We start from the raw sequence: 25,922 nt of genomic DNA on the forward strand, positions 1-25,922 counted from the left end.
GGGTAGCGGCAGCAGCTGGGAGCCCCTAGGACTCCGGCGATTTAAAGGACGTGGAGCTCCATTGTGGTAGCGGTGGCCAAAGCCCTGGGCCCTTTAAATTGCCCTGGGGCTCCCAGCCGCCTCTGCATCTGGTAGCTCCGGTGGTGATTTAAAGAGCCTGGGGCTCCCCGCCCCCGCTACCGCAGCCAGAGCCCCAAGGCCTTTAAATCTTGATTTAAAGGGCCCGGGTATTTAAAGGTCCCGCCTCTTCCGGTTCAGGCCATGCCTCTTCCGGCTGAGGCCACGTCCCCTGCTCAGGACTCCAGCGTACCGGTAAGTCCTTTAACTTACTTTCACCCCTGAGCTCATCACACAGTCCCAGGAATGTGGCTTTCCTCATCTGAAAGTTCTGCAGCCACAGCTCATCATCCCAGACGTGCATCACGATGTGATCCCACCACTCAGTGCTTGTTTCCCGAGCCCAAAAGCGGCATTCCACTGTGATCAGCACCTCCGTGAATGCCACAAGCAATCTCATGTCGTAGCTACTATGCAAGGCGAGATCAATGTCGCACTCCTCTTGCCTTTGTAGTTTAAGGAATAACTCGTGACGTGTTGGTCAGAGCAAGCAGCATACTGGTCAGCAGTTCGGGATCCATTCCTGCAGCCAGAAGAGGCAGGACATGCAGTACACAAACGGTTGAAAGATGGTATCAAATGTGGCCAGAAGCACAGGGATTGTTGGGATGTGAAGCAATGCATCACGGGGCATTGGCACAGGACCCAGGATGCCCTGCAACCCCCTCCACCTTCCTACAAGTCTTAGCGGCAGAAGAGAATGAGGTGCTCTGTGGGATAGCTGCCCACAGTGCACCGCTCCGAATAGCGCCGCAAGTGAGACGCTATTGCGGAGGCAGCTGACAGTGTGAACACACAACAACGGTTTCCCTTCAGCGCTTTCTGAGCTGTGCTGTAACTCACTGCGCTGTAACTCTGCCAGTGTAGACGTACCCTAAGGCAGTGCTTTCATGTGGCTTGTGTAGTCACATCACTGAGCTGGCAGAGAGCTCTCCCAGCACTGTAAAACCGCCCCCCCACCCCCCGCCACGAGGGGAGTGGCTCCCAGCACTGGTGCACTGTCTACACTGCCACTTTACAGCGCTGAACCTGGCAGCGCTCAGGAGGGTGTTTTCACACCCCTGAGCAAGACAATTGCAGTGCTGTAAAATGGCAGTGTAGACAAGGCCTAAGATTAACGCCTCTCAAATTCGTCTAGCTTGAGTGGGGAGCCCTCAGACTCCGAAACCCCACCTGAGCGTCACAGTGTGATTGGTTTAACAGCACGGATTGAGCGTTTGTATTGCAGCACGTTGGTCTATACCTAAAACTTAGGTCCACCCGGCTACGTTGCTCAGGCTGTGAGAGAAATGTCCTGCCTGTGCCACACAGACACAGAAAGAAAAGGAGGACTTGGGGCACCTCAGAGACTAACACATTTATATGAGCATAAGCTTTCCTGAGCTACAGCCCACTTGTTAGTCTCTAAGGTGCCCCAAGTCCTCCTTTTCTTTTTGCGACTACAGACTAACACGCTGCTGCTCTGAAGCCGGACACAGACATAGGTTGCCCTAACCCCCCCCCCGGAGACCCAGCAGCGAGGTCAAGGGAAGAATTTTCCTTCGCCCGAGCTCCTGCCCGGCCCCTCCAGGGGGGTGGAGTAACGTATTTACTACAACCCCGCCCCCCTTCCCGGTGTGGTACACTCCCCTCCCCCTCCCCCTCCCCCCCCCTGTCTGTACGAGGCGCTTGGTACCGTCGGGCCCCCTCTCGCGGTGGTACACGCCGCCCCTCCCTGCGGAGTGGTTTGTCCGGCTTGGGGCCTGCTGGGAGCGGGGGGTGGAGTCTCTCTCTCTCTCAGGCGGGATGGGTCTGGAGGTGCCGGATGGTTGCTACTCGGCCGCCGGGCCGGTCGGTTTGGGAACAGCAGCGGTCTCCTGGTGAGCCGGCCGGGCCAGAGCCGCGGGGTTCGCGAGCAGAGGCGGGGAAGCCGGGTCTGTAGTGGGGGGCGGGGCGAGGAGGCGGTTCACGCGCCATGTGATGTGGGTTGCGGGGGATCTGGCTGGGCCTCGCGGCGCCTAGCACCGTGCACGAGCCCCCGCGCCCTGTGCGTCCAGCGCGCGCCCCTCCAGCCGAGACTCCGCGTCCCGTGACCGTGGCTGGCCTGGCGCGAGGCCGGTGGGCTCGGTCCGCTAGGGAAAGGGAGCGGCTCGCGCCCCTCGCAGCCCGGCCGCGCTGTGGCCGCTCGGCCCCTCAGACGGCCGCCCCCGCAGGCCCAGGCGTGTCCCGGGGGAGCTGTTGGGTCGCAGCGGCGTGACTGGCGGGCTGGTGCCGCTGAGCCTGTCTCGTGCGGGGGGAGCCGCCGCCGCCGCCGCCGCTCGTGTGACTGGGGCGCGGGTCCCAGCGGCCATCGTCGGGCGGGTCCGCGTGGATTTTGGTACGTGCTGCCGGCCCAATGGCTGCTCAGCTCCGCGTGCTTTCCCTGGCTTGAGAGGGGTGCACGTGCAGGTTTGTAACTAACGCAGGCGATGTGAAGAAAGCCACAAGCCCTTCCTCGCCGCCTTAGGTGTCTCGGTCGTGCGTGCTCGTGCTGCCTGGGGAACAGCCACGAGTAGACTGATAAATCGCACGTGCTCGACCCGGGGTTTGGTGGGGTACTGGGAGATCTGTCCAATTTTGTAGAGGTGAAGGCTACACCTTTTGGAAGACTGGGTTTTTTGCATCCATAGCTCACATTCCTTAAAATGCTCTGGTTTTGGACTGTTTTTTTCACTGCACGATGCACCTTTTAAATCAGCATGGTCAGTCATGGGCAGATCACACAATTTGGAGGAGGGAGAAATCCTTCCGTTTTGTAGAGCAGCCTCCTTCCTAAGGCTAATGTGAAATGTGGCTGAGTCTTCTACATATTCACTGGCTGCCAGAAGAGCCCTATGAAGCTAGCGGCATCAAGGACAAAATTTACTTATATACAAGACTAGTTTGACTTTAAATTGATCTGTTTGACATTTGTTATATTTTATCTTTTTTTCTCCTGTTTTTCAGATGTAGGCAGACAGTGCCCATTGATGCACTTTGCTTAGTTGACAAATACCGCTTTAGGAGAAATTGATATGACGGTTCCTGAATGGTATGATTAGTTTTAATGGAATACCTGACATTTGTATATAATTCAAAAATTTACTTCTAAATTGGTCTTTTGGAGGTGACCATTTGTTTATATCCTGTTAAGCTAGGTTTTTCACTGAGAAATGAAATGATCACTTTACAAATTTAAATATTTGCCTTTGTGTTACCCATTCACTATCTCTCATAGTGAACGTGGTGTCAGAAAAGGCATACAAGAACTCTTGCTGAAATTGTTGTGGGAGATGGTTATGTACCTTTTCTCTTTTCAATTCTGCAAGGACAGAAAAGTTGATGTTTGAGTGGTAGGCATGAGCAGCCTTTAAGGTCAGAAGAGACTGTCATGATCCTTTAGTAGTAGTATGACATCCTGCACATTGTGGGCCACACAACCTCACCCGCCCCCACTATATCCTCCCTTCAGTATTGTTTTTCTTATCATTATAATGGACATCAAATTAATCTCTTGGAGCTTGCCAGAATTTTGATAAAAAAATCCAAGAAAGTGGTGATGGGTGGGGTTGGAAAAATACATACATGTTCATTGTACTAACTTGTATTTGTTTCTGTTCAGTGGAGAAAATGAGTCTGAATGAATAGAAGACTACAGTTTCTGTACATACGGCCTTGTATACTATGGTAAGATAGAAATGTGTGTGTGCTTTTGAATTCATTGTCTACGTTGGTTAAAGTGAAAGGTTCCATTTGTATACGGGTAGTACCTTTAAGTGTTATTCCATAAACGCTGATTATTTGCTAGCAGATTGTTATGGCTATTTAAAGTTTGGTGAACACTTTTACTCTACGGAACTCTAAATCTGTGATTTTTTTTTTTTTTTTTTTGTAATGCTTAATTGGTTATTTAGCTTCTAAGGTCACGCAGAATGCTCCAGTGTCCAAGGATCATCTAACTTATTTTTACTTATTAAATGTTCATAAGTATCTTCCAAAACTGAAATTAGTTGCAGAATATTGGTGCACAATGTCATAAGCTAATCAAACTTCAGGCAGTTGTCTGGCCTATTGCCCCAAAGCTAAATTGCAGCAGTCAGAAGTGAATCATAATAGCTTTTTCTAGTTTCCGCTGGAAGCGAATTTTTTTAGTTCTCTTGTTCTTATTTGCATTAAACTACTTAAATAACACTACAAATAACAGGCACAAAATTTTTTTAAAAGTACTTTTCTTCCTATAACTTCCAGTATAACATTTTTATATTTCTTGACTAAGGCTAGTTCAACTGGCATACCTTATAACTAAGCATTTTTTAAGAATATATAGCATTCTTGCCTTTGTGTTGCCCATTCATTTTTGTTACTAATGTTTGTGGTGTCAAGAAAGGCATAAAAAAAGTCCTTCTGCAGCATTATTTGATGTTGGGAATTAATCTCTCCCATGATTCTGCTGTATAAGGGACAGTTTTGTGACAGCTTCTATTGTAACTAAATTTAGAATGGTGCTCGGAATTAAAATAGATCCGAAGTCCTGCTTAATGGAGCAGGGAATTTGGTTTAGGAATTAACCTCTGAAGATACTTTGAAAATGCCTTTGCAGAGACTTAACTGTTTCAAAGCTGAAACAAAACCTGAGCTTGTGAAGCTATTTTCTACCACCCTAGAGGATCTTGCAGATTGCTAAAGAATAATTTAAACATATCTCATCTGATATTCAATATTTTTTTTCAGTAAATATTTCTACAGAACCAGCTCAAGTTCGGCAGCATTTCTTCCACCAGAAGAATGTTCTGGAAGAAATATACAGGTAGATGAATTTTAAAAACATGGAATTTGTAAATCTTAAAATCATGGTAACATATTACAAGTGTGTTCACAAGAAGACTCAAGTAGCTTTTAACTATATGTGGCAGTGGTGAGGGAATGGTCTTGTGTACTAAAAAATAAAGACTATATATTTTTAATTGCTGCATTTGTTGAATTTTTCTAAGTACCACCTTCTCAGTTAACTAAAATCAGTTCTTATACTGAAGAAATAAAATATTGATCCTGATTTACTAGTACATCTACCATGTATTTATTTGGGGTGAGTATCAAGTTAGTCCATTAATACTGAACCAGAATAACTAATAAATGGTGATTGTTATTGCCAAGAGTATAGGGGAAACTTTTTTAACATTTGAAGTGACTAGAAGTACCTTGGTTTTGATCGTGTGAGGAAATATAAATTGTTCAGCTGTTCCATTTGAAAATCTTCACTTTCCAAGTTGCATTGCTTATAAAGCTTAATTGCACTTATACACATTCAAGTGTTACCTGAATGTAGTAGATCAGTGTGTCTTTCACCATCAATCATAGGCTGTAATCTATACCTTCACCTATTAAAAGTAGAACCAAATACACAATGCAGAAGTTAGTGGTTGGAATTTCTACCGCTATTCAGGCTGAAAGACTTATGCTTTCATTGTACCATCAAGTGACTTAATTCCCATTTCTAAATACTATGAAATCAAAAATTCCATTCTTGATCAGGCAAATCTGTAATGGTTAACCGTGTGTCTTATTTCCAAATTTGCCTCAAGGGAAGACTTAGACAAGTCTAACTTAGTGAAGCAAGATGTAATTATTGGATGCAATGGAAAACTTGGGGATTATATTAGGGATTATATTAATTCTCCAGAGATACCATCTGTTCAGAATTCTCATTACTGGGTCTTTGATTCTTCGAGCAAGACTATTGATACTCCCCTAGCCCTTAAGGGTTGCTACCTCTGAGGGAAGCAACATTGGAACACAGTGCAGGCCCCCTACTGGCTGTCAGCGGGCCACCTACTGCTGAGTAGAAATGATCTCCAAATATGTCATTTCCTTAACTTTGATAAGCAAAGGAACTCCGCTCAGAGGCTTAGGACTTGTCTATACTACATAGTTTTGTCAGCAGAACAGCGAAAGTGTACAAACTGAAATGCTCCTCCAGCTGATATAACTCTCCTGCTATACCGACATAATAAAACTACCTCGATGAGCATCATAGAGCTTTTTGCAATGTAGTTAGAACAACGCAGCCTCAGTGGAGATGCCCTAATTGGCCTCCAGGAGGTATCCCACAATGCTCATGACTGCTCTGGTCAGCAGTTTGAACTCTGCAGTGCTGAAGGTACACCGGTATGTACCTTCCCCATCTGCATTCCTCGTGGGTTCCTGGTCCTTCTCAGTACCCCGTGCACTCCACCCCTAGGGACTGGTTTCTCAATGAAAGCTGGAGTTACACCCAGCTGTGAGAGCCCTAATTGCGAGACTGACCAAAAGTTTGTTTTATATCTGGTTATTAAACAAGTCTATTTGTGACATACATACATCCTCAGTGCTAACACTGAAACAGAGTGGCTGTAGGTAAGAATACTTGCTTAGTACAATTAATGCTCAGGAAGCAAGCACTACATTCAAAGAATAGAGTTCACAGGTGAGGTCCTCTACTCAGTCCAGGCCAAAGCCTTCTTACCAAAAGCCAGATTCTAGACGCTGAGCTCAATCAGAGAGAGCCTCAGAAAACATTCCACCACCACTGCAAGGACCTGCCTGAAGCTCCTGGGGCACGTGGCATTGTGTACATAAATTGTAAAGCATGTGAGGCTGCAACTCGGACCGCTTCAGGCCTGGCTTGTGACAGTGAACCAACCAGGCTAGGATTGCCTGGACAGAGTGGTCACACTTCTTCCTTTGGTGATCAATTCCCTCTTATGGTGGTTGGACTCAGGGGTGGTATATGCTGGTGTTCCATTCTGGAGACCACAGCCATCAATGTCTAGTCTCTGGTGCTTCCAAACTGGGATAGGGAGCTCACCTAGGGCCCCTCAGGACTCAAGGCCTCTGCTTCCAGAAAGAGCTCTCGCTACATATCAGTGTGAGAGAACTCAGAGCAGTGCATCTTGCTTGGCAAATGTTCCAGCCCCACCTGTAAGACAAATGTCTGTCGATGCTTACAGACAACATGACTGATGTTCTATATCACTGGTTCCCAAACTGGGTCAGGACCCCATTTTAATAGGGTCGCCAGGGCCAGCATTAGTTGCTGGGACTTGGGGCTGAAGCCTGAGCTCCACCCCCACCTGGGTCAATGGAGCTCTGGCTGCAGCCCCTTCTCCCCCCAGTTGGGGTGGCAGGGCTTGGCCTGCTGCCCCCTTACCCTCCATCCCAGGTAGCTCCAACCCCAGGAGTCATGTAACTTTGTCAGAAGAGCGGTTGTGGTGCAATGAAGTTTGAGAACCCCTGTTCTATATCAACAGACAGGGTGGAGCATGCTCCTTTCACCTATGCCAGGAAGCCTGTGAGAATTCTGCATAACCTACTCAATTCACCTCAAGACTTCCTACATTCCAGGGGCCCAGAATGGGTTAGTGCCCTATCTCAGCAGGTCCTTTGCCAATCATGAATGGTCCATTCACCCGGATGTTGTGAGGTACATTTTGCAGTGGAACTCCCCAGATAGACCAGTTTGCAACAAAACACAACAGGAAGTGTCTACAGTTCTGCTCCTTTCATGATCACAGTCTGGGATCGCAGGCAGATGCGTTCCTTCTGCCCTGGAAGGACCATATGCATTCCCATCTATTCTGCTTATACACAAGGTCCTGCTGAAGTTCAAGGGGTAGGGATTGAGTCTGATCCTGATAGCACCAGCCTGTCTACCAACATTGGTCCACCACCCTCCTGGAGCTCTCAATCAGAAAACCAATCACCCTACCGCTACTTCCAGACCAGATCTCCCAGGAACACGGACGTCGCCTTCATACAAGCCTTGAGTCCCTCCATTTGATGCCCTAGAAGCTCCATGACTGAACCCTTCGGAATTAGTGTGCTCAGGCCTGGTTCAGGAGGTTCTGTTCGGGAGCAGAAAGCCATCCACCAGGGTCACGTACCTGGTAAAATGGAAAAGGTTTTCAATCTGGGCAGGGCAGAAGGGGATCTTACCCACTCGAACATCGATACCGTGTATCCTGGACTATTTGTTACATCTAAAACTGCAAGGGCTGTCGGTGTCTTGGATTAGGGTGCTCCTGGCAGCTAGTTCAGCATTCCATCCGGGTGTGAGCGGTAAGTCCATCTTCGTTAACGCGCATTGTAGCTGTTTTCTGAAAGTACTGGACAGGCTCTACCTGCAGGTGAGCTAGTCAATCCCACCTTGGGACCTTAACTTGGTTCTCTCAAGTCTCTCAGGGGCACCGTTTGAATCCTTGGTGACATGCTCTTTGCTTTGCTTGTCATGGAAAGTGGCCTTCCTTGTAGCCATTACCTCAGCCAGAGGGTCTCAGAAATCAGGGCCCTTACTTCAGAACCACCCTACACGGTCTTCTTCAAGGACAAGGAGCAGCTGCGCCCCACCCAGCTTTCCTCCCAGCGGTGGTGTCTGAGTTCCACAAACAACCATGACATTTTTCTTCTCGTCTTGTTCCCAAAGCCACATGCCAAAAGCCAGGAGCAGAGGCTCCACTCGCTAGATGTCAGGCGGGTGCTGGCCTTCTTCATAGATAGGACCAGATCTTTTAGGAAGATTTCTCAGCTCTTTGTGGCAGACAGGATAAAGGGCCTCCCAGTCTTGGCCCAAAGAATTTCTTCATGGATTACTTCTTGTATTTACACATGCTATGATCTGGCGAAAGTCCCTGCTCTGGCACTGAGAGCACATGTCACGAGGGCCTTCTGCGGCATTCGGGGCACAGGTTTCCGTCAATGATATCTGTAGAGCGGCAAGATGGTCTTTAGTCCACACCTTCACAACCCACTACGCCATCACACAGCTGGCTAGAGATGATGCTATTTTGGCAGAGCTATGCTCCCACTTGCCACTGAAATCTGAACCCACCTCCATCATCTGCTTGAGAGTCACCTACACAGGAATGGACATCAGCAAGCAATCAAAGAAGAAAAAGCGGTTAGTAACCTTTCTGTAACTCTTGTTCTTCGAGATGTGTTGCTCATGTCCATTCCAAAACCTGCCTTCCTACCCCTTTGTTGGAGTTACCGGCAAGAAGGAACTGAGGGTGTGGTGGGTTGGCAGGCTCCTATATAAAGCACCATGAGGGCGTGACTCCAGGGGGTCCTGGAGCCAACTCGATGGATATCACTTTGGGAAAAACCTTCTGGCGACTGTGCACGTAGCACACATACACCTACCCAGGAATGGACATGAACAACAGATCTCTAACAGTAGTAGTTACGGAAAGGTTTTTTTCTGGTGTCCTTGTGCCACAGAATTGAGGTGAGCTCTGCACACAGTTCCAAGATGGTGTATTTGCGCATCCGAAAGTTTTTCAGCCATCCCATACATGCATCGCGATGTGATCCCACCATTCAGTGCTTGTTTCCTGAGCCCAGGACCGATGGTCCACCATGACCAACTATTTCGTGAATGCCAGCAGCAATCTTGAATAATTTGCTTCCATGGCAGACAGCAGGGCAGGCATTACAGATTCACTCTGTTTCGCATCTCCTGAAATACTGCAGGACCAGCTGCATTGTGTTCATAACGCTCGTCACCAGATTAGTCAGTAGCTCAGGGTCCATGCTGTTAGGCAGAGAGGGTGGGCACGCAGTTTACAAGGGCTGTTGAAGAAAAACGGCATGAAATAAAGTAGGAAGCTCATGGAACGATGGGATGGAAAGACCTGCATCTCTGGAGGACGAGCACGTCCCCATGATGCACTGTGAACTCTTCCTAGCAGCAGAGGGTGATAAATTGCACAGTGGGATAGCTACCTAAAATGCAACACTGTCAATGCAAGAGCAACGACTGTGGACGCACTCAGCCGACACAAGGAGCATTGATGTTGTTGATTGATGTTATTAAAGCTACTTATGATCATTGACATAACTTAAGTCAACTTAACTCTGTAATGTAGACATGGACTTAGCTTCATTGGCTATTGAACCAGCTCTTCATTAGGTTCTAAAGGTGGCCTTTCATTAATGTAACTTTTCTTTATGGTAGTTATCCACATTAGTAAAGCCTCTACTTTTGTGCTGCTATTTTGCAACCCTTACCTGGCTTCAAATGTAGGCACTTCTCTTAGTATATTAGCAATGTTCTCTGTGCCTTGATTCTCCCTTGCTGATATTCTGCTGCCAGCTTTGTTCTCACTCTAGCTAAGACATTCTCACAGGTAGTTTTATAGATCAGGAATTATCCATTGGGGACATCAGAATGTATTTCTTCTCCATCCACCTGAATAAGAATTTATCATTCTGCTTATTCTCAGAAAAACAGTGTTAGCAAGGAATGATTTTTTCATCCAGTGGAGGGAAAATTAGATACACCTTTACAACCACTCTCTCAGGTTTCAACTTTTTCCGTCAGTGTGAGAAGGTGCCTTGTATCATTCCTCTGCCCCCCAAGCAGATCATGTTGCTTTGTCATAACAGGTTAGACCAGTGTTTCTGCAGCCTCTTGTCACTGGATTGTTACAAGGGTTAAAACTTCTGAAAACTCAGGAAAGGGGGGAAAGCCGTTTTCTTGTTTGGGACACTAATGTGTTTCTTGTTCAAAAGGAGCTATCCGCTTTGTTGATCTATTTTTGTGAGCTTAAGTATTTCAACATTTAAGGTAACTTTCCTGGGGACTTCAACTCAGAATGAGCTTCAGGCCCCTATTGACTGACCCAACCTTACAGTAGACTTTACAAGAAAAAAGTGATGCTGTGGATTAATTGGGAATGCCTCTCTAATATGGTGTTGATACGCTCAACTTTGTGAGTCTCTGAGCCTGCCAGCATTCTTCTCATGTCCATTCCTTATGTATGACATCAAAAGGCACTTTTCTTTCAGGCAGACTGAAAGCCTTTAAAATGGTCACTCCATTTCGTGTCTTTTCCTACTAGCAAGCTTGACAATGCTATTACTAGAGAGCCTTGCCTAAATGCATGTCCAAGGGTGTTCCTTTTCTTTTTTGATTTGGGTGGCCTGACCTTGGAAGCAATGTCAGGATGCGTTACCAAGTCCTCACGAGTGGATCAGGATGACCTGCTCACAACAAACATGGTAAGAAAAAAGATATATGGAGTAGTTATTTATGTGGCCTTTTCTCTTCTTGATCTGGGAGCTATATAACAAGACTGAAGTTCCCTTTTGTGGTAGTATGTACTGTTTCTTTCATCCATTGCTCACTCTAGTACCAGTTCCCTGAGTACTTAGTGAACTTTTGTCCTTGAAGTCATCTTCGCTGTAGTAAATACGCTTTTTCAAGTCTGTACTTCTATGTCCCCACAGATTTTATCTTTGCAGGATCTTTCAAGTAACATTTCTTACACCGGTACGGTTCACAGTACACCTTTCTCTGCTGTTGCCTTTCCTCTCACTGAGGAAACATGCTTTTGCAAACCATGCAGGAGTGGGAGAAGGCTGGGACCCTAAAAAATACAAGCTCTTCCTACTCAGTAAGAGGAGAAGCAGCACCTGCAAGATAAGTGCAGCTAATAGGATACTAATAGTTAGGGCTCCACTCTATCAGTGAGTAAACCAGCTGGACTACCCCCTAGCCTGAAATAGTCAAACTTTCTAAAGCCTGTTGTCTGGTAAGCCTGACTTCTGAAAGGGCATGGCCTTTTCCTTCTACTTGATCTGTCAGTTTACTCTTACAGGCTCCCTAGGATCTGACATTAACTTTTAAAAAGTGGGCAGTGGAGGAGAAATGGTCTTCAGCAGCCATCTGAAAAATCCTGAGTGGACAAAAGTGTATTTTAATGTCTAGGGCAAGAATTCCTAACCTGGATGTTGCAGCCATATGGCTGGAAGTCACAACTACCTTGCCCTTCCCCCATTGTTTGATGGACGAGGGAGCCTGGTATCGAAAAGGCTGAGAACCCCAGGAGAAGGAGAGGGCTCAGTAAAACAACACTATCTCACCACCTTTGTTCTTCTAGTTCTCATTTGGATTCATAGTCTTAATACCAACAAACCACATACAATATTTTTTCAAGCCAGTGTAACTTGATTGAAGGTAGACTTAATAATGTAGTAATAGTAGTAATGTAATTAATAAATGAAAACAGTCAATATAGATTAGTGGATGACATTTTCTTTCTTACAGCAAATTATTGTTCTTTGTACTGTCCAGAGTCTCATGACCTGCAGAGAGCTTGCTCAGTGATCTTACCATGTATACCAGTTTGTGTTGTGACAAGTATTCTCTCATTCAGCCTATTCTGCTTATCAGCCAAACGGGAGTAAATACATTCTGATACCTGAAGACATCTCACCATTCATTTGGATGGCACCTTGCCAAAGCCACTATTGTAAGGGAAATAAAAGAATATTTTTTGTATTTAGCTGTACTTAAAATCATCATTCAGATTGTTACATTGTCAGGACTCAGGTGTAAAACCCATTCAGCAAAGTCACTAATTGCTTGTAATGGTGATAATTTCTCTAGTGCCTATTCACTGTTCTTCAAGTTGTGGAAAATCTCTTCCTTTTAATTCTCATGGGGAAGGCAATTGCCTAATCTGTTCTAAGTGGGTTATACCTCCCCACCATAGCGGGTAAGGTTACTACACAAGAAATACGGGAGGAAAAAGGAGAACATGCCTGTTGTGTTCAATTACAGCTAGGCTTAAGGAGCATTGGTTTTTTGGCCTGCCTCATTAGGAGCAGTTTGAAGTTATTTTACGCTGGTTTAATTTTCTGATACTGCCCCGTGGTGTCCCAAACTCTTGTGGTGATTCTCTAGTGATGACTCGAGCTTCTCTGATAATCCTGAACATTTAAGTATAGAGGTGAAGGCCTGTGTTTTTCATTAAGGTCAAGCCCACAATTAACAGGCAAGTAATTTACATTCAGAAATTCAATCTATGTAAATTACTCAAATAGCTTGACGACCAGTCCTGACTAGCCCAAACATACTTAACATAGCTATTGGATGGATTATAGTATTGTTTGGCTGGTTATGTATATGTAGAATTGAAAAATCACACTATTGTATGTTAATCAGAGGAGAAGGGTACCACACAGTAATCTATCAGATCACATTATATTTCTTCAAATTCTCACAAGAACTGAAGCCCATGGAAATGTTTGTGTGGAAGGGTGGTGATTTCCTTTCACTGTATTAGCTATCAAGGAAATGGATGTAGGAAGGAATTAGGGGCCAGAGTCTTAAGGAGATATGTCCTTGATTTACCAAAGAAAGCCAAGCAGCTTGATTTATGAAAAATCACATATATTATATTTTAGACCATTCTTTCTGCATTGGGAAGATAGTTCGATGCTGTTTAAGCAATGGAAACTTCATTGTAAGAGTGTAAAAACATTTACAGGCACCACTTTCAGCTACTATGGAATACATTTTCTCTGGTGAAGTTATATCCCCAAGTTGATTTTTAGTTGGCATTACACAGATGTTACCATCAAATTAGTCAGTGATTTTCTTCTCATGTAGTGCAAATAATATACGCAACATGCAAGCACAAAATTTACCATAAAAGTTAACAGGTTTACTTGATTTTAAATAATCTGGACATAAGTTTTGACACTGCCACCTATCAACTCAATTTAAAATAAAGCACACAGCTGTTTCATGGATAATTTTTAACTTTGTATACATACAGTATATACTTCACAGTTTGATCTGAGATCTTGCATGTTTTTTAAAACAGCCATCTTTATCATTAGCTTTATAGTAAAAGTTGTCCTGAAATCATGAAGGAATTAAAATTCACTCCATCTTGATTTGCATCTGAGTTCAACTGTACAGAGATGGTTGGCTTGTTTGGATATTGAACAGAAAAAATGATGTAATGTTTTTGGGGCCAAGAGCCCAACAATACAAAGAGATTAGCCTAAATAAGAGTTGCAGATTAAGAATCTGAATAAGAGCTACATGGATATACAGAGTGGCATACTAACTGTAATTTCCTCTTTATCCAAAAGGAAGAAGACTGCCAGCACATAAAGTTAGCTAGGTTTTAAAGGATTATTTAAAACAAGCTATGACTAAGATGGCAGCTAATGAGAAGTAAACATGGTACACATTAAAACCTGTTAGGTACATTAGAAGTACAGTTGAAACAATCTTCAGTCAAAAATGAGGTACATAATAATATGCACACCTTATAAATGAGACTACAACTACCAAGAAGCATAAATGAAAAAATAGCAGAGGCAGACAGCCTAGCATTTCTGACACGTAGTAGAATAAATGAAATACCACAATTTCTTGCTGTGAGTGCTTAGAAACTATACAAAACCCATAAATTACACTAGACAAGAAAGAGAGAGTAGGTCAAATGTGTGGGAATAGCTTTGTACACACAGAATTCCATAGACTGTGAAGAGTGCCAGGATGTGAAATGTGTGCAGATACAAAATTCAGGTCATAAAAGTACAAGTACTGTATAGTAATAGGGATGTTTTACCAGACTATATCTCAGTAAAGAAGTCAGAATGTTGAGAAACATCAGGGAAGTAACAAAATACCAGTAATAATGGGCAATGAATAAACATCACTGCAAACACGTTGTGGAGAATTGCTCCTTGGAACAGCTTATTCTTGAACAAACAAGAGGCGAGGTGTACCTTGATTTACAGTACATTCCTGAATTAATTCCTGTGTGTTACTCAGGATTAAGTAGGGTTAGTCATAACATAATTTTGATATCCTTGGAGCATTCTAAGAGGTGGTACTATGACACAAAACTTCAAGAACGGGGATTTTTTTGTAATGTAGTTATTTGATTCATCAGAAAAGTAGTATGCTGACAGTGGTATTGGGTCCTGTAGGCCATCAGAATGTAAAACAGAACAATGACTGTCTCCATCTGTATTGCCAAAGAAGCAGATTGCAACAGTGAGAGATCTTGTTAAACAGCCTTTAAAAACAGTTGGACCAAATAAAAACAGTTGGACCAGGCAGTGTAAACAAAGCTGAGCCACGTTTAAAAACTTTTTAGCCCAATTCTATGTGACTGCCAGTCTAAATGAGGTTCAAAAAGCATAAGGAAACTGCAGGGGAACTAAATCGTGCTTTTATATTAGTCTTCACTACAAAGGAAGAGAGAATATTTAGAGCCCTGTGAATTATTATTTTTATAACTTTGCAGGGTTTTGGGGGAATTTCATTTTACTGTGGGAAGCCTGGGGGGGAAGGGGGGGGGGAGAGAGATTGCAGAGTGAGCCCGCCCTGCATGCAGCCGGCGGCTCCTTTCCTCTGGGGTGGGCCAAGCTCTGCTCTGGGCATTGTGCCCTGGCACTTAGGGTCACATCACCACTTAGGTTTGGCCTGGCTGCCCCTCTGATAGTGGGGGGCAAGAGGGCAGCAACTGAGCCAAATGGCAGAGAGTCAAACCACAGGTCACAACGCCCAGAGTGGGAGGGCTGGGTCCAGTCCCACAGGACAGTTAAAACCGCTGCGGGATTTTCCATTTTTATTTTACAGGCTGTTTTTTGTTTAATTTTTTTGTTATTTTGCACTTGCAAAAAAATACTGGGGACTGGTAATATTTATCCCGGGATTACTGTTCACAGGTAGTGAAGGTGAAGTCAAATATAGAAATACTGGGGAAAAATTAGTAGCAGATTTGACTGAAATTCTATGGGAGTAGTGATTGTGTGATGGTATAGTACTTACCACAAAGTGAATCTGATCCTCATTAGGATTGACACAGTACAAACAATATTGCACTGGATGGCATTAATCATTCTAAAGGAACTAAGAATTAAGAATCTACAAATATTAAATCTGGTCAGAAAAGAGGATCTTCTCTTCCCTTCCCCCCTGGCCCCTGAAAGTTTCCATTTTTGGCCAAAATATTTTGCTAAAAGATTATAACATTTCTAATTCAAACTGATGCCACAATGCATTGCACCAGGAATTGTAGTTTAGGGGCCTTGTACTCCCATTGTCCTCTGTGGCAGGCTTTCTGGCTGGACTATATTTCCCATGATGCACCACTCACTCTCCTTTTGGTGAATGGAGAGGACATACTATGGGAGTCTTTGTACCTCAGGTTTCAGAGTAGCAGCCGTGTTAGTCTGTATTCGCAAAAAGAAAAGGAGTACTTGTGGCACCTGGTTAGTCTCTAAGGTGCCACAAGTACTCCTTTTCTTTTTGTACCTCAAAAACTCATCTCTTTCACCAACAGAAGTTAGTCCAGTAAAAGATATTACCTCATCCGCCTTGTCTCTTGACAGATTAAAGTTAGTCTTTCCCAAGCCTTCTTATGAAGTCCCTCTCAAGAGGCGCTTGAGGAAATTTGGTAAGTGCAGGATAAGAGGTAAAGGCCTGTTATAGATTAAAAACTGATTTAAACAATAGCATAGAAAGGTAGGGCTAAATAGCCACTTATCAGTATGGAAGAGTAGACTGTCTGAGCAAACTGTAGAAGAACAAGTAGTGTACAATGTGGTTAGTCAACCTCTGCCAGACTGTTGTTAGTGGGGTGGCAAATATATACTCAGTGCAAAATTACTTACAGGCCTGGGCAGGATTTTGCTTGACTCCATAACAGCCTAGCTGACACAGGAAACTGGTTAGCACAATAGTAGATGAAATTCAATGTAGACAAGTGCAAGGTAAAGCACATTCAAAGAATCAATGATGGATTCTAAATTAGACGTAACCTGCTAGCAGAAGATCCAGGCATCAGTGAGAACAGCTCATTGAAGATAATATGCTTAATGTGCAACAGCAGTCAAAAAAGCAAGATGTTACACTGTTTTACAAAGGGAATATAGAGTAAAAGATGCCACTAGATAATTCAGTGATATTGTCTTCACTTTGCATATTGCATTCAGTTTTGGTCATCTCATCTCAGAAATGAGTGAGCAGAAGAAACGGTCCAGAGAAGGGCACTGCAAATTATTCAAATTATTGGGGGATTTCATTCGAGAAGAGCTTAAAAAGACTAGGTCAATGAAACCTGCGCCAAAGAACCAACTCTGTTAGCCAACCCCATCTTAGGTAGCCACTTTGAAGTGTTTCCAAGATTTATAGTACAATTTTGTCCAGACAGCATTTATAGTCTGTGTGTACTAGGCAATCTTATTACACTGGCCTTTGGGCCATTCAAGACATTTTTCACTGTAGTTTTCAAGGGCCAAAATTAAGAGGATATGTGGTAGGGGTATATAAAATAGTCAATAGTACAGAGAAGGCTAATCAAGTACTGTCTCAATACAAGAGGATATTTAAAATTAAAAGGCAACACATTTAAAATTGGTGAAAGGAAATCCATTTTTACATGACACTCAATGCCACAAGATACGATTGTGGCAATTATCTAAACATGGATTCAACATTTATATGAACAAGAACAGTGTCTGCAGTTGCATTAGGCTAAAATAAACATAAGAGCTATTATGTTTCAGGGTATAAAGCTGATCATCAGATGGAGTCAGGAAGAGATTTCCTCACTATTATATAGTATTGCACAATTGGCCAAGAATATTATGAAGGCTTTACTGCTTCCTCTAAAGCATCTGGTCTTGGCCTCTTGGAGACAGGCAACTGAATTAATTAGACCAAGGTCTGATCTGTCATGACAATTCCTCTGTTCCTCTTTTGAAAATATAGTATCTGGCAATTGTTGAATTGTATTAACACTTTTCCTTCCAACTGTCTAACCAGTCAACTTCTTTGCAATCAAGTAAGCAACTGTAATTGGAACCAGTGATGAAAACAGTGATCGCCCTTCAGGGCAAGCAGGTTGGAGTTTTTAATTTAAGAAAATTACCACCACTCCAGTTTACATTTTTCTTCTTTCCTTGTGACAAAGAAATATTTTACAGCTAAAGAGTATCTGAACTGTTGTGTAATTCCCAGTTTCAAAGGAACAGAATCCATTCACCGTCCTCAGTTATGGCAATCAAGTCTCTATCTTGAGGCGTGATGCATATACAGTTTTTATTGTCTTTGCAGTGTGTTTTCCATCCAGGCTGTTAGTGGATATCTGAGATTTTTCTTCTATCAGGCTATCTTTGGACCCATTTCGCCTCTGAAGAGAACAAAGACAAATTAAAAATACACTGTTGAAAATATAATGAAAAATTAAAATATTACTTCCTTCATCTCTTCCTTTGCTACAGGCTTAGCCTCAATCCTGCACTGGGATCTGCTACTCTAGAGCCCCTCAGAGTCGTGTTGGAGTCAATGGAATTCCTCAAGAGCACAAGGACCAAGCACTGGATCCTTATGCAGGACTGGGGCTTAAATATTAAAAATAGAACTGGTTGAATTATTTAGTGTTCCTTTCAAAAATGCTATGATGTTTCTTTGTACAGTGACTCCAAGAAAACAGTGAATTGTTACAATTGGCAATCAGATATAAATGATCCATCAACATTTAGCAGAATGGGATGGATATTTGCTTACTTCAAAGGCAGGTGAAATGTAGGCTTAAGGATGTGACAACTCTGATTCACTTACTTATACCAGCATTGTAGGAGAATATTTGCATTTGATCACACACCAAAACTACTTTCCTTTTCTCTCCTTTGGCCCAGGCCAGGATACTTCTGCCGCCCCTCCCTGTTGCAGACACCCATTACATGCTTGTTCCTGCTTGCCTGATCCCTTCCCTCACCCCTATCTGTTGTCCCTTGCAGTTGTTTGGATTCATAGTCTATATTCAGCAAATACCAAGACTAAGTTATTTGCTATTTGGCCAATTATTAAAAACATGCATTCGTTAGGCATAAATGACCTGGCAGTGCTTGTTTAACTGATGTGGGACACCGCAGTGCTGCTAACTCCTTCCAGGACAACAGATTCAAACCAAACACTCTTAGATCAGAGTGTAAACAAGTCAACATACTAAATTCCTGAGTATGCAAAAAATAAATCTGAAATTCTCATTATTCCTTAAGGACTCAATCCTGCAAGGTTAATATTTACCCTGTGAAGAATTCATACCTATTGTTGAACTGTTCTTAATTCTTATTAAGAAAAATCAATCTTTTTAAACATTGTTTAGCCAGATGAGATGTTAAAAAAAAACACAACCCACTGTGACGCTGGCAGGCCAGGTGCCAGCTCATGCCAAGGTCCCCATGTCTCAACAGACACATAGCTGGAATCTGTTTGGCATTTAGTGTGTGAAGCTGTGAATGCTTGTAAATTGCTGCATGCATTAATCTCACTTGTAATATCTGTATTCCATATTATAATGCAGTGGATGTACTGTGAGCCTCGGTGATCATATGAATCGCCATACAGGAAAGAGACATTAATTAGTGTGAAGCATAGGTGCCAACTTCTCCTGGTGCCAGTGGGTGCTCACGCCCCACCCCCCAACTCCACCCCTGCCCTGCCCCCTCCTGCCCCGCCCCCATTCCAATCCCTTCCCAAAAGTCCCCACCCCAAGTCTGCCCCTTCCCTGCCCCTACTGGACTCCTTCCCCAAATCCCTGCCCCGGCCCCGCCTCTTCTTTGCCTCCTCTCCTGAGTGCGCCGCGTTCCCGCCCCTCTCCCTTCCCTCCCACAGCTTGTTACGCCATGGAACAGCTGTTTTGTGGCGGCAAGCGCTGGGAGGAGAAGCAGGGACGCGGCATGCTCAGGGGAGGAGGCAGAGGCGAGCTGGGGAGGGGGGCGGGGTGGAGAGCTTGCCTGTTGGTGGGTGCGGAGCAGCCACCAATTTTTCCCCATGGATGCTCCAGCCCCGGAGCACCCACGGAGTCGGCACCTATGGTGTGAAGAGCTGCTCTTCTCATTTAGCATGACTTTCAGAATCTAGGGGAAAGTCTGAGTATTGCATTTCAAAGTGCTCTGACTTAGCTTCCTACATAACTGAGTCCATCCATGTGAAGATAGATATTTTTAGCAAGAAAAATAAACTAAGTTCTAAAAAGTTAAAAGTCAAAAACAGTGTTACTGTTCACTGAACATGCTGGGCCAGAGATGCCTTCCTCACCTCCAGCAACAGCAACAAAAGCACCATAAGCCACACAAAACTGAAACAATGTCAGGTAAGAAATGGTTTGCCAGGGAAGCAAAAGGTTTAGAAATCCGCTAAATAATCAAGCCGACTACACCTGCATGAGTGTACCCCATTTTCCAAAATATGCTATCAGGGTAGCAAAGCTTTTCCTTGGTTCCTAGAAATCCTGTAGCATTGCTGAAAAAAAACTCCCAACAAACTGATGTTGGTACAGACAGTGACTGTTAGTGGGAATCACAGAGGAAGTGGCTCCTACCTTTCTAAGGACCAGGAATGTAGGTAGAAACCCACCTGATATTTTTCCCTTGTCCACTTTAATTAATTATGTACTTTGATATTCCTTTAACATTAGATGTTTATAAATAAAAATCTTGATGCTTTTTTGGACATCAGCTGCCACTTCTGAAAGGAAACACTGGGATAACATGACATAAAAGAACCTTCCACTTCTTCAGCAAGATCTCAAAATGCTTTACCAAAAAAAAAATCATGAAATAAACCTCAAAACATCCAGTAAAAAAGGTAATTAGCCCCATTTTAGATGGGGAAACTGAGGCTAAAAGTCATGCTCCATGTCACATAAGTCTTTGGCAGAGAAAAGAGACCACAACTGGTTTTACTCTGGCATTTTAACCATTAGGCCACACTTCCTCTCATAGTGATCACACTTGTCAGAGTAACACTGATACAACCAACACCATCAAAGCAAACCATACTTTGCAGTAAGGCACCTAGTGAAATGACTTATAGAAGTACCAGCATTTTGAAATTGAAATCAAGAGGAAAAACAACGCTGATCTGGTAGGATAGACTGTGCCTCAGTCTCACCTGTTACCATATAAACAGTGTCATATTTGAGGTCCTGAGGGTGCCCTCATCACAGAACTGGGTTGGGGCACATTGTCAGGGAAGCTTTAGTACTTTTGCGTGCAGCTTAGGAGAGGACCATAATCATCACTGCCCTGAGTCTGCCAATTCACTTTCACATGAGGGAAAACAGAAAGAAAGAAAAGCCTACAAGTTCTTCCTGTGGTAAGAGTTTGTTCTGGACATTCAGGAACTTAAAATGATTTTAACCTTTTAGAGTGTATTTTAGATGTTTACATCACAACCACCACACATAGACCTTCCTCTGCAAGCAACTCCTGTCTCCATATATGGAGAGTTTTGGCTCACAGGAAGAGCTGACTGGCAAATAAAAGGTGCTGCAATTCTTCATCCTGGGAAGAGGGCAACTAGTGACGTGAGGATGTGCCATCTTCTCAGGTATAAGAGAGAGGGAAAACAATAGGAGCTAAGACTACTTACTGGCTAGAAGGGAGAGAGGTGTAGCAGAGTCAAAATGGCCACCTTAAGACTGCAACTGTTAATCTCTGCCAGATTTAAAGGGCTAGCTATCAGAAAGAGTGTGCTGGGAAAGGTTCCTTTTGAGCTATGATATCCCATGTAAAATCCTCATGGAGAGAAGGCACTGTAGTTTTTACCTCGCTGTAGCTTAGCTAGACAAGGTCAACCTCAGATGGGTGGAATATAGGGTTTACTTTGACTAGCTACAGAGAGGTAAGAACTACAGTGTCTTCTCTCCATGAGGATTTTACATTGAGTTACCTACCTCAACGTAAGAAACACACCGTCTTTTGTAGCCTACAAAGGTGAACCCATACTAGTGAGTTCAGTGGAAATCACAGGGGAAGAAGTTCCAACTTTCTAAGGACTAGCAATCTAGATAGAATCCCGTGTGATATTTTCCCTTATGTGCTTGAATTAAATATGACCTTTGGTTTTCTTTTAGCCTTATGTTTTTATAATAAAATTCTAGATTTTTTTAGGACATCACCTGCTTCTTGTGCCTAAAGTTTACTGCCACTGTATCACAGCTGATATCTGTGCAGTCTCATTTTATGACAACCTGTCTTTTTAACTACTACCACGTAGGCTTTTCCCTTCTGAGTCCACCGGACCTCTCAAATGCCTATCAGCTGAAAGAGGATAGCTCTCCTCTCAGTGGTTAGAAAATCAGAGTTACAAACCTTGGACAGTAGCAAGGCACTGTGGAGTGGAGAGAAAATGTTAGTTCAAAAGTTGATTATCTCAGTGGGTGCCTGGGCACATTTGCTTATTTATAGGAATTGCCCTAGTTGATCCACCTTGTATTGAGGGAGCAACAGGCTCCAAAAAGAGGAAATGTCTTCCAAATAACAGAAAGCAGGTAACTGCAGTATGGTACATTATGAAATTCAATGTATCTACATCATAAAAATGAAGTTTATCTTTAAGCAGTTACTTCTACATAATGTAAAGCTTCCTGCGAAGTCTGTTTGCTCTACTACAAGTTGAATGCAAAAGATCAAATGTTAGATGTATTTTCTCCATTAAATATTACTCATCGATAATTCCACCAGGAGAACACTCTAAGCTTGTAGACTTTAAGATCAAAAGGGACCATCATGATCATCTAGTCTGACCTCCTACATCTTGCAGGTCACAGACCCTAACCCACCCACTCCTGTAATAGACCCATAACTTCTGGCTGCGTTACTGAAGCTCTCAAATCATGGTTTAAATACTTCAAGTTACAGAGAATTCACCATTTACACTAGTTTAAAGCTGCAAGTGATTCATGCCCCATGCTACAGAGGAAGGCAAAAAAACCCCCCCAAACCCAGGGTCTCTGCCAGTCTGACCTGGGGGGAAATTCCTTCTCAACCCCAAATATGGCAATCAGTTAGACCCTGAGCATGTAGGCAGGACCCACTAGGCCAGACATTTGGTAAAGAAGCTGCACAATTACCAACCTGTTGTGAAGCTGGAATGCTGGGACCCTGAGCATCTGAGGAACGAGTCACAGGCAATGGAGGCACAAGGTCTGTTTTTGCACTACGAAAAAAAATTGAGATTATATTAGTTTGATGACTATTGTGAAAGAAAAAAGAATGCACTGAACAAGCCTGCAGTTTAAAAACCCACTTGCATTTTCCCCCATAGGGTAATAACAAAGCTGGTCCTTATGATAACATTTTCATATTAAGACAATAAAAAATTACAGATCAAAAGAAAAAAAACATGTTGCTTTTTCTCCTGTATTTTTTAAACATTAAGGGCAAATTCTGTGGTCTGCTAAAGGGCCATAGAAAGTCTCATTACCAGGGAAACTGGCATGCTGCCACACTACATGCAGGTCCTCACTAGAGAAAGGCCACACAAGCAGACTCCCTTTGCACAGTTCTGGGCTGTGCTCTGTAGTGGCTCTGCATGACTGGGAGGTGGGGGGATGTGTACAGTTAGTAGATCTGTGGCTACACAGATGTGCTTGCCAAGACCCCTGCTGAAGCAGGGGCATTACTGAGGCCTTGCACAGTGGTTAGGATTTGGCTTAGAGTGCTTTGTCTTTTTGGTGATAGCTACCCATATTAGTGCAAAATGTCACAGGAACACCAGATCTGCCAGCAGCAAAAGGGTAAATATATTTTCCCATGATTTTTTCTGATTTGAGAAATTAACTCAGTTTTTCTGTGCGGGCCTATTCATTCACAGTGACATAAAGACAGAACAAAGTCCATTTAGGTGACCACAAAACTTCAGTCTGGGATTGGAGTGTGATGGAGTTTAGTTAATAAAGTCTCTACTACTATAAAATACGTAAGAAATCTGTCTACTGAAGTAACACAAAGGAACAAGTATAACTAAGCAAATTGTTGTTTGCAGTGTTGTTGATCCCACGATATGAGAGACCCAGGCGGATGAGGTAATATCTTTTATTGGACCAACTCCTGTTGGTGGAAAAAACAAGCTTTTGAGCCTCATAGAGCTGACCTGAAGAAGAGCTCCGTGTATCTCAAAAGCTTGTCCCTTCCACCAAGTTAGTCCAATAAAAGGTATTACCTCACCCAGCTTGTCTAACTAGGTTGCATTTACTTGAAATGCAGTTGGGAAAATCTTGCTTTTTAAGTCTCCAAGTGTATCTTGAAAATGTTTTGGGGAGGCGGGGGGCAGGGGAAGAAGAGGGAGGGAATTGCAGAACAGCCCTCTTACAGGCAGAATCACTCCCAGCAGGTGTGGGGTGCGGGTGACCAGGGCAGCTCTGCACCACTACTAGTATTGGCATGGCCTATACGGCACAATTGAGCTCCAAACTAGGAAATGGCCCTTAACACTGGCCAGGTGGTCATCCTAAATTATTGTTAACCACCCTTCGAAGTGCTGAGGCATTTTTCCATGCCCACCCTCTCTTTTATTTAATTTCTAGGTTACATGTAAAACACAGTCTATTCTGGTAACCTAGCACTGAAATATGATATAGGGGCCCTTTATAGGTGATGTTTACCAGTTTCAGACTATGTTATTTTATTTCCCCGAATCTTCCTGTTCTTGAGATCCTAGCCAAGCGTGAGGGGGCCCTCTGAAGTGTCCTGAGGAAGAATCTCCCAAGCTGCTTGCTACCATGCAGTAGTGCTGGATGTCTGGCAGTTAATTTCCAGCCAGAAGAATGTGGTTTAGAAATGCAGATGAACCACAGGTGAAAAAGTCCAAAAATGTCCCCATGTGCACTCACTGGGTGTCCCTCTGTTCAAAGGACAGCTGTGATTTAAGCCTGTTGTCCCTTGTCATCAAGAATGACAAAATCCTTTAAAAAATCCTTTATATCACGCACATTTTTGAGGGTCCAATCCAGCAAAATTAGCCTCTAAAACTGCTGGCCCATGGAATCTCTTCTCCTATAGAGACTGTTCCCCATTCAGGAAGGGAAGTGTCCCCATTCTAATGCACACAGAATGTCTAATTCGTTCTCAATGGTGGTCTCCCTCACAGGGGAGGAGTCTGCTGCTCTGCCCAGCCCAGTCAGCAATTAGCCCCTGGAGAATGACACTGGGCACCAAACATGGATGTGAGCTCTTTTCTAGACATCTAGACAGGAGTTTGTGGGGTAGGATTAGTAGCGAGTGGAGGCCCAAGTTACCAGCTTCTCCTGGCTATTAGCTCTACTGAGGTCCATGAAGTCAAATATGCATTCCCCTCAAAAGATAATCAGAGGCAGGAGTCTGTCCGTGTCGTGTTGTCTTCCCCCCCGGTTAGAGGGTAGGAGGCAACTACTCTTCTTTGCTCACTTCTAGATACTTTGGGCTGGGAGCACGGCTGGTGTAGAGCCCTTGCACCGGCTATACACTATGTATGGGACGTTCTCAGGGAGCTGTTTCTGCCCCTTTAAGGCCTTAATGCACCAAGCCCTTTATTTTGTTCTCGCTTCATAAGTGGTCTCTAGTCAATCTCTGTCAGTCTCTTTTTAGACACCCACAGATGAGCAGGTGTCTACTGGAACTCTCAAGATCTGCACTGCAGCAAATGGAGAAACTGACTCTATCAAGGATGTACTTCATTGGAAGCTAATTCACATAAACTTTCCTCTTCTCCCTCATGCATCTTCACAACCTGCTACTGAGGAGCTGGGTGTGTTCATTTTGGTTTGTGCATCAGATTGCTCTTCCTTCTGAACAGGTCACCATCGAGCAAAGCAAGCATCCAAGGTCCAGAGGCTATAAATGTTCTGTGCTTCACTGACTCCTTAGCTCTTACCGGGTTGCCTGAGCACTATGTCAACACAACAGTCACATATATGCTACTACTAAGTTATCTCTGAGCTCAGAGGAGCATCTGTGTCATATTAAAACCATCACGTTCCACATACTTCACTTCAGACAGAACAGATCTCTCGCCATCAGAACACTGGGACCGCCGGTACTGCCGGTAGCTTCGGGGGGAATGTGAATGTCTAATACGGATTGGGTCACCTTGAGTCCTAAATGAGAAACAAAATTCATAGTAGCAAATTAATACATCTGAGACTTTGCGCCGGAAAAGGAAGTTTAACTTTGAATTGTAAAATCCTCCC

General features: G+C 43.8%; 1 protein-coding gene, 1 long non-coding RNA gene and 2 other non-coding genes across 9 annotated transcripts in view; 3 read left to right on the top strand and 1 right to left on the bottom strand.

Annotated features, from left to right (window-relative positions):
- The first annotated feature begins 1,851 nt into the window (after nucleotides 1-1,851).
- Nucleotides 1,852-18,335, top strand: LOC140911501 (uncharacterized). 3 transcript variants are annotated; one of them, XR_012158998.1, is made up of 5 exons: nucleotides 1,852-1,976; nucleotides 3,082-3,166; nucleotides 3,737-3,801; nucleotides 4,846-4,921; nucleotides 18,187-18,335. It is a non-coding gene; the product is annotated as an uncharacterized lncRNA (long non-coding RNA). The 3 variants fall into 3 exon arrangements; XR_012158997.1 differs by lacking the exon at nucleotides 18,187-18,335 and having other exon boundaries at nucleotides 1,856-1,976; nucleotides 4,846-5,078; XR_012158999.1 differs by lacking the exons at nucleotides 1,852-1,976; nucleotides 18,187-18,335 and adding an exon at nucleotides 2,040-2,473 and having other exon boundaries at nucleotides 4,846-5,078.
- On the top strand, nucleotides 3,319-3,450 carry LOC140912177 (small nucleolar RNA SNORA13). Its single transcript, XR_012159255.1, has one exon. It is a non-coding gene; the product is annotated as a small nucleolar RNA SNORA13 (small nucleolar RNA).
- On the top strand, nucleotides 4,448-4,581 carry LOC140912178 (small nucleolar RNA SNORA13). The gene has a single exon (XR_012159256.1). It is a non-coding gene; the product is annotated as a small nucleolar RNA SNORA13 (small nucleolar RNA).
- The window catches only part of EPB41L4A (erythrocyte membrane protein band 4.1 like 4A), a 222,493-nt gene continuing 212,752 nt past the window's right edge, over nucleotides 16,182-25,922 (bottom strand). For 3 of the 4 annotated variants that reach the window (XM_073344691.1, XM_073344692.1, XM_073344693.1), the window contains 3 exons: nucleotides 25,719-25,829; nucleotides 22,831-22,912; nucleotides 16,182-18,095 (listed from right to left, as the gene is read on the bottom strand). In XM_073344691.1, the coding sequence (XP_073200792.1) occupies nucleotides 17,967-18,095; nucleotides 22,831-22,912; nucleotides 25,719-25,829 (322 nt within the window). In that variant the 3' untranslated portion in view covers nucleotides 16,182-17,966. Of the gene's footprint in view, nucleotides 18,096-22,722; nucleotides 22,913-25,718; nucleotides 25,830-25,922 lie in introns of those variants that run through there. The other variant, XM_073344694.1, reaches the window with a different exon arrangement.

Source organism: Lepidochelys kempii, chromosome 5 (genome assembly GCF_965140265.1).
Source record: "Lepidochelys kempii isolate rLepKem1 chromosome 5, rLepKem1.hap2, whole genome shotgun sequence".
Taxonomy (NCBI): domain Eukaryota; kingdom Metazoa; phylum Chordata; order Testudines; family Cheloniidae; genus Lepidochelys; species Lepidochelys kempii.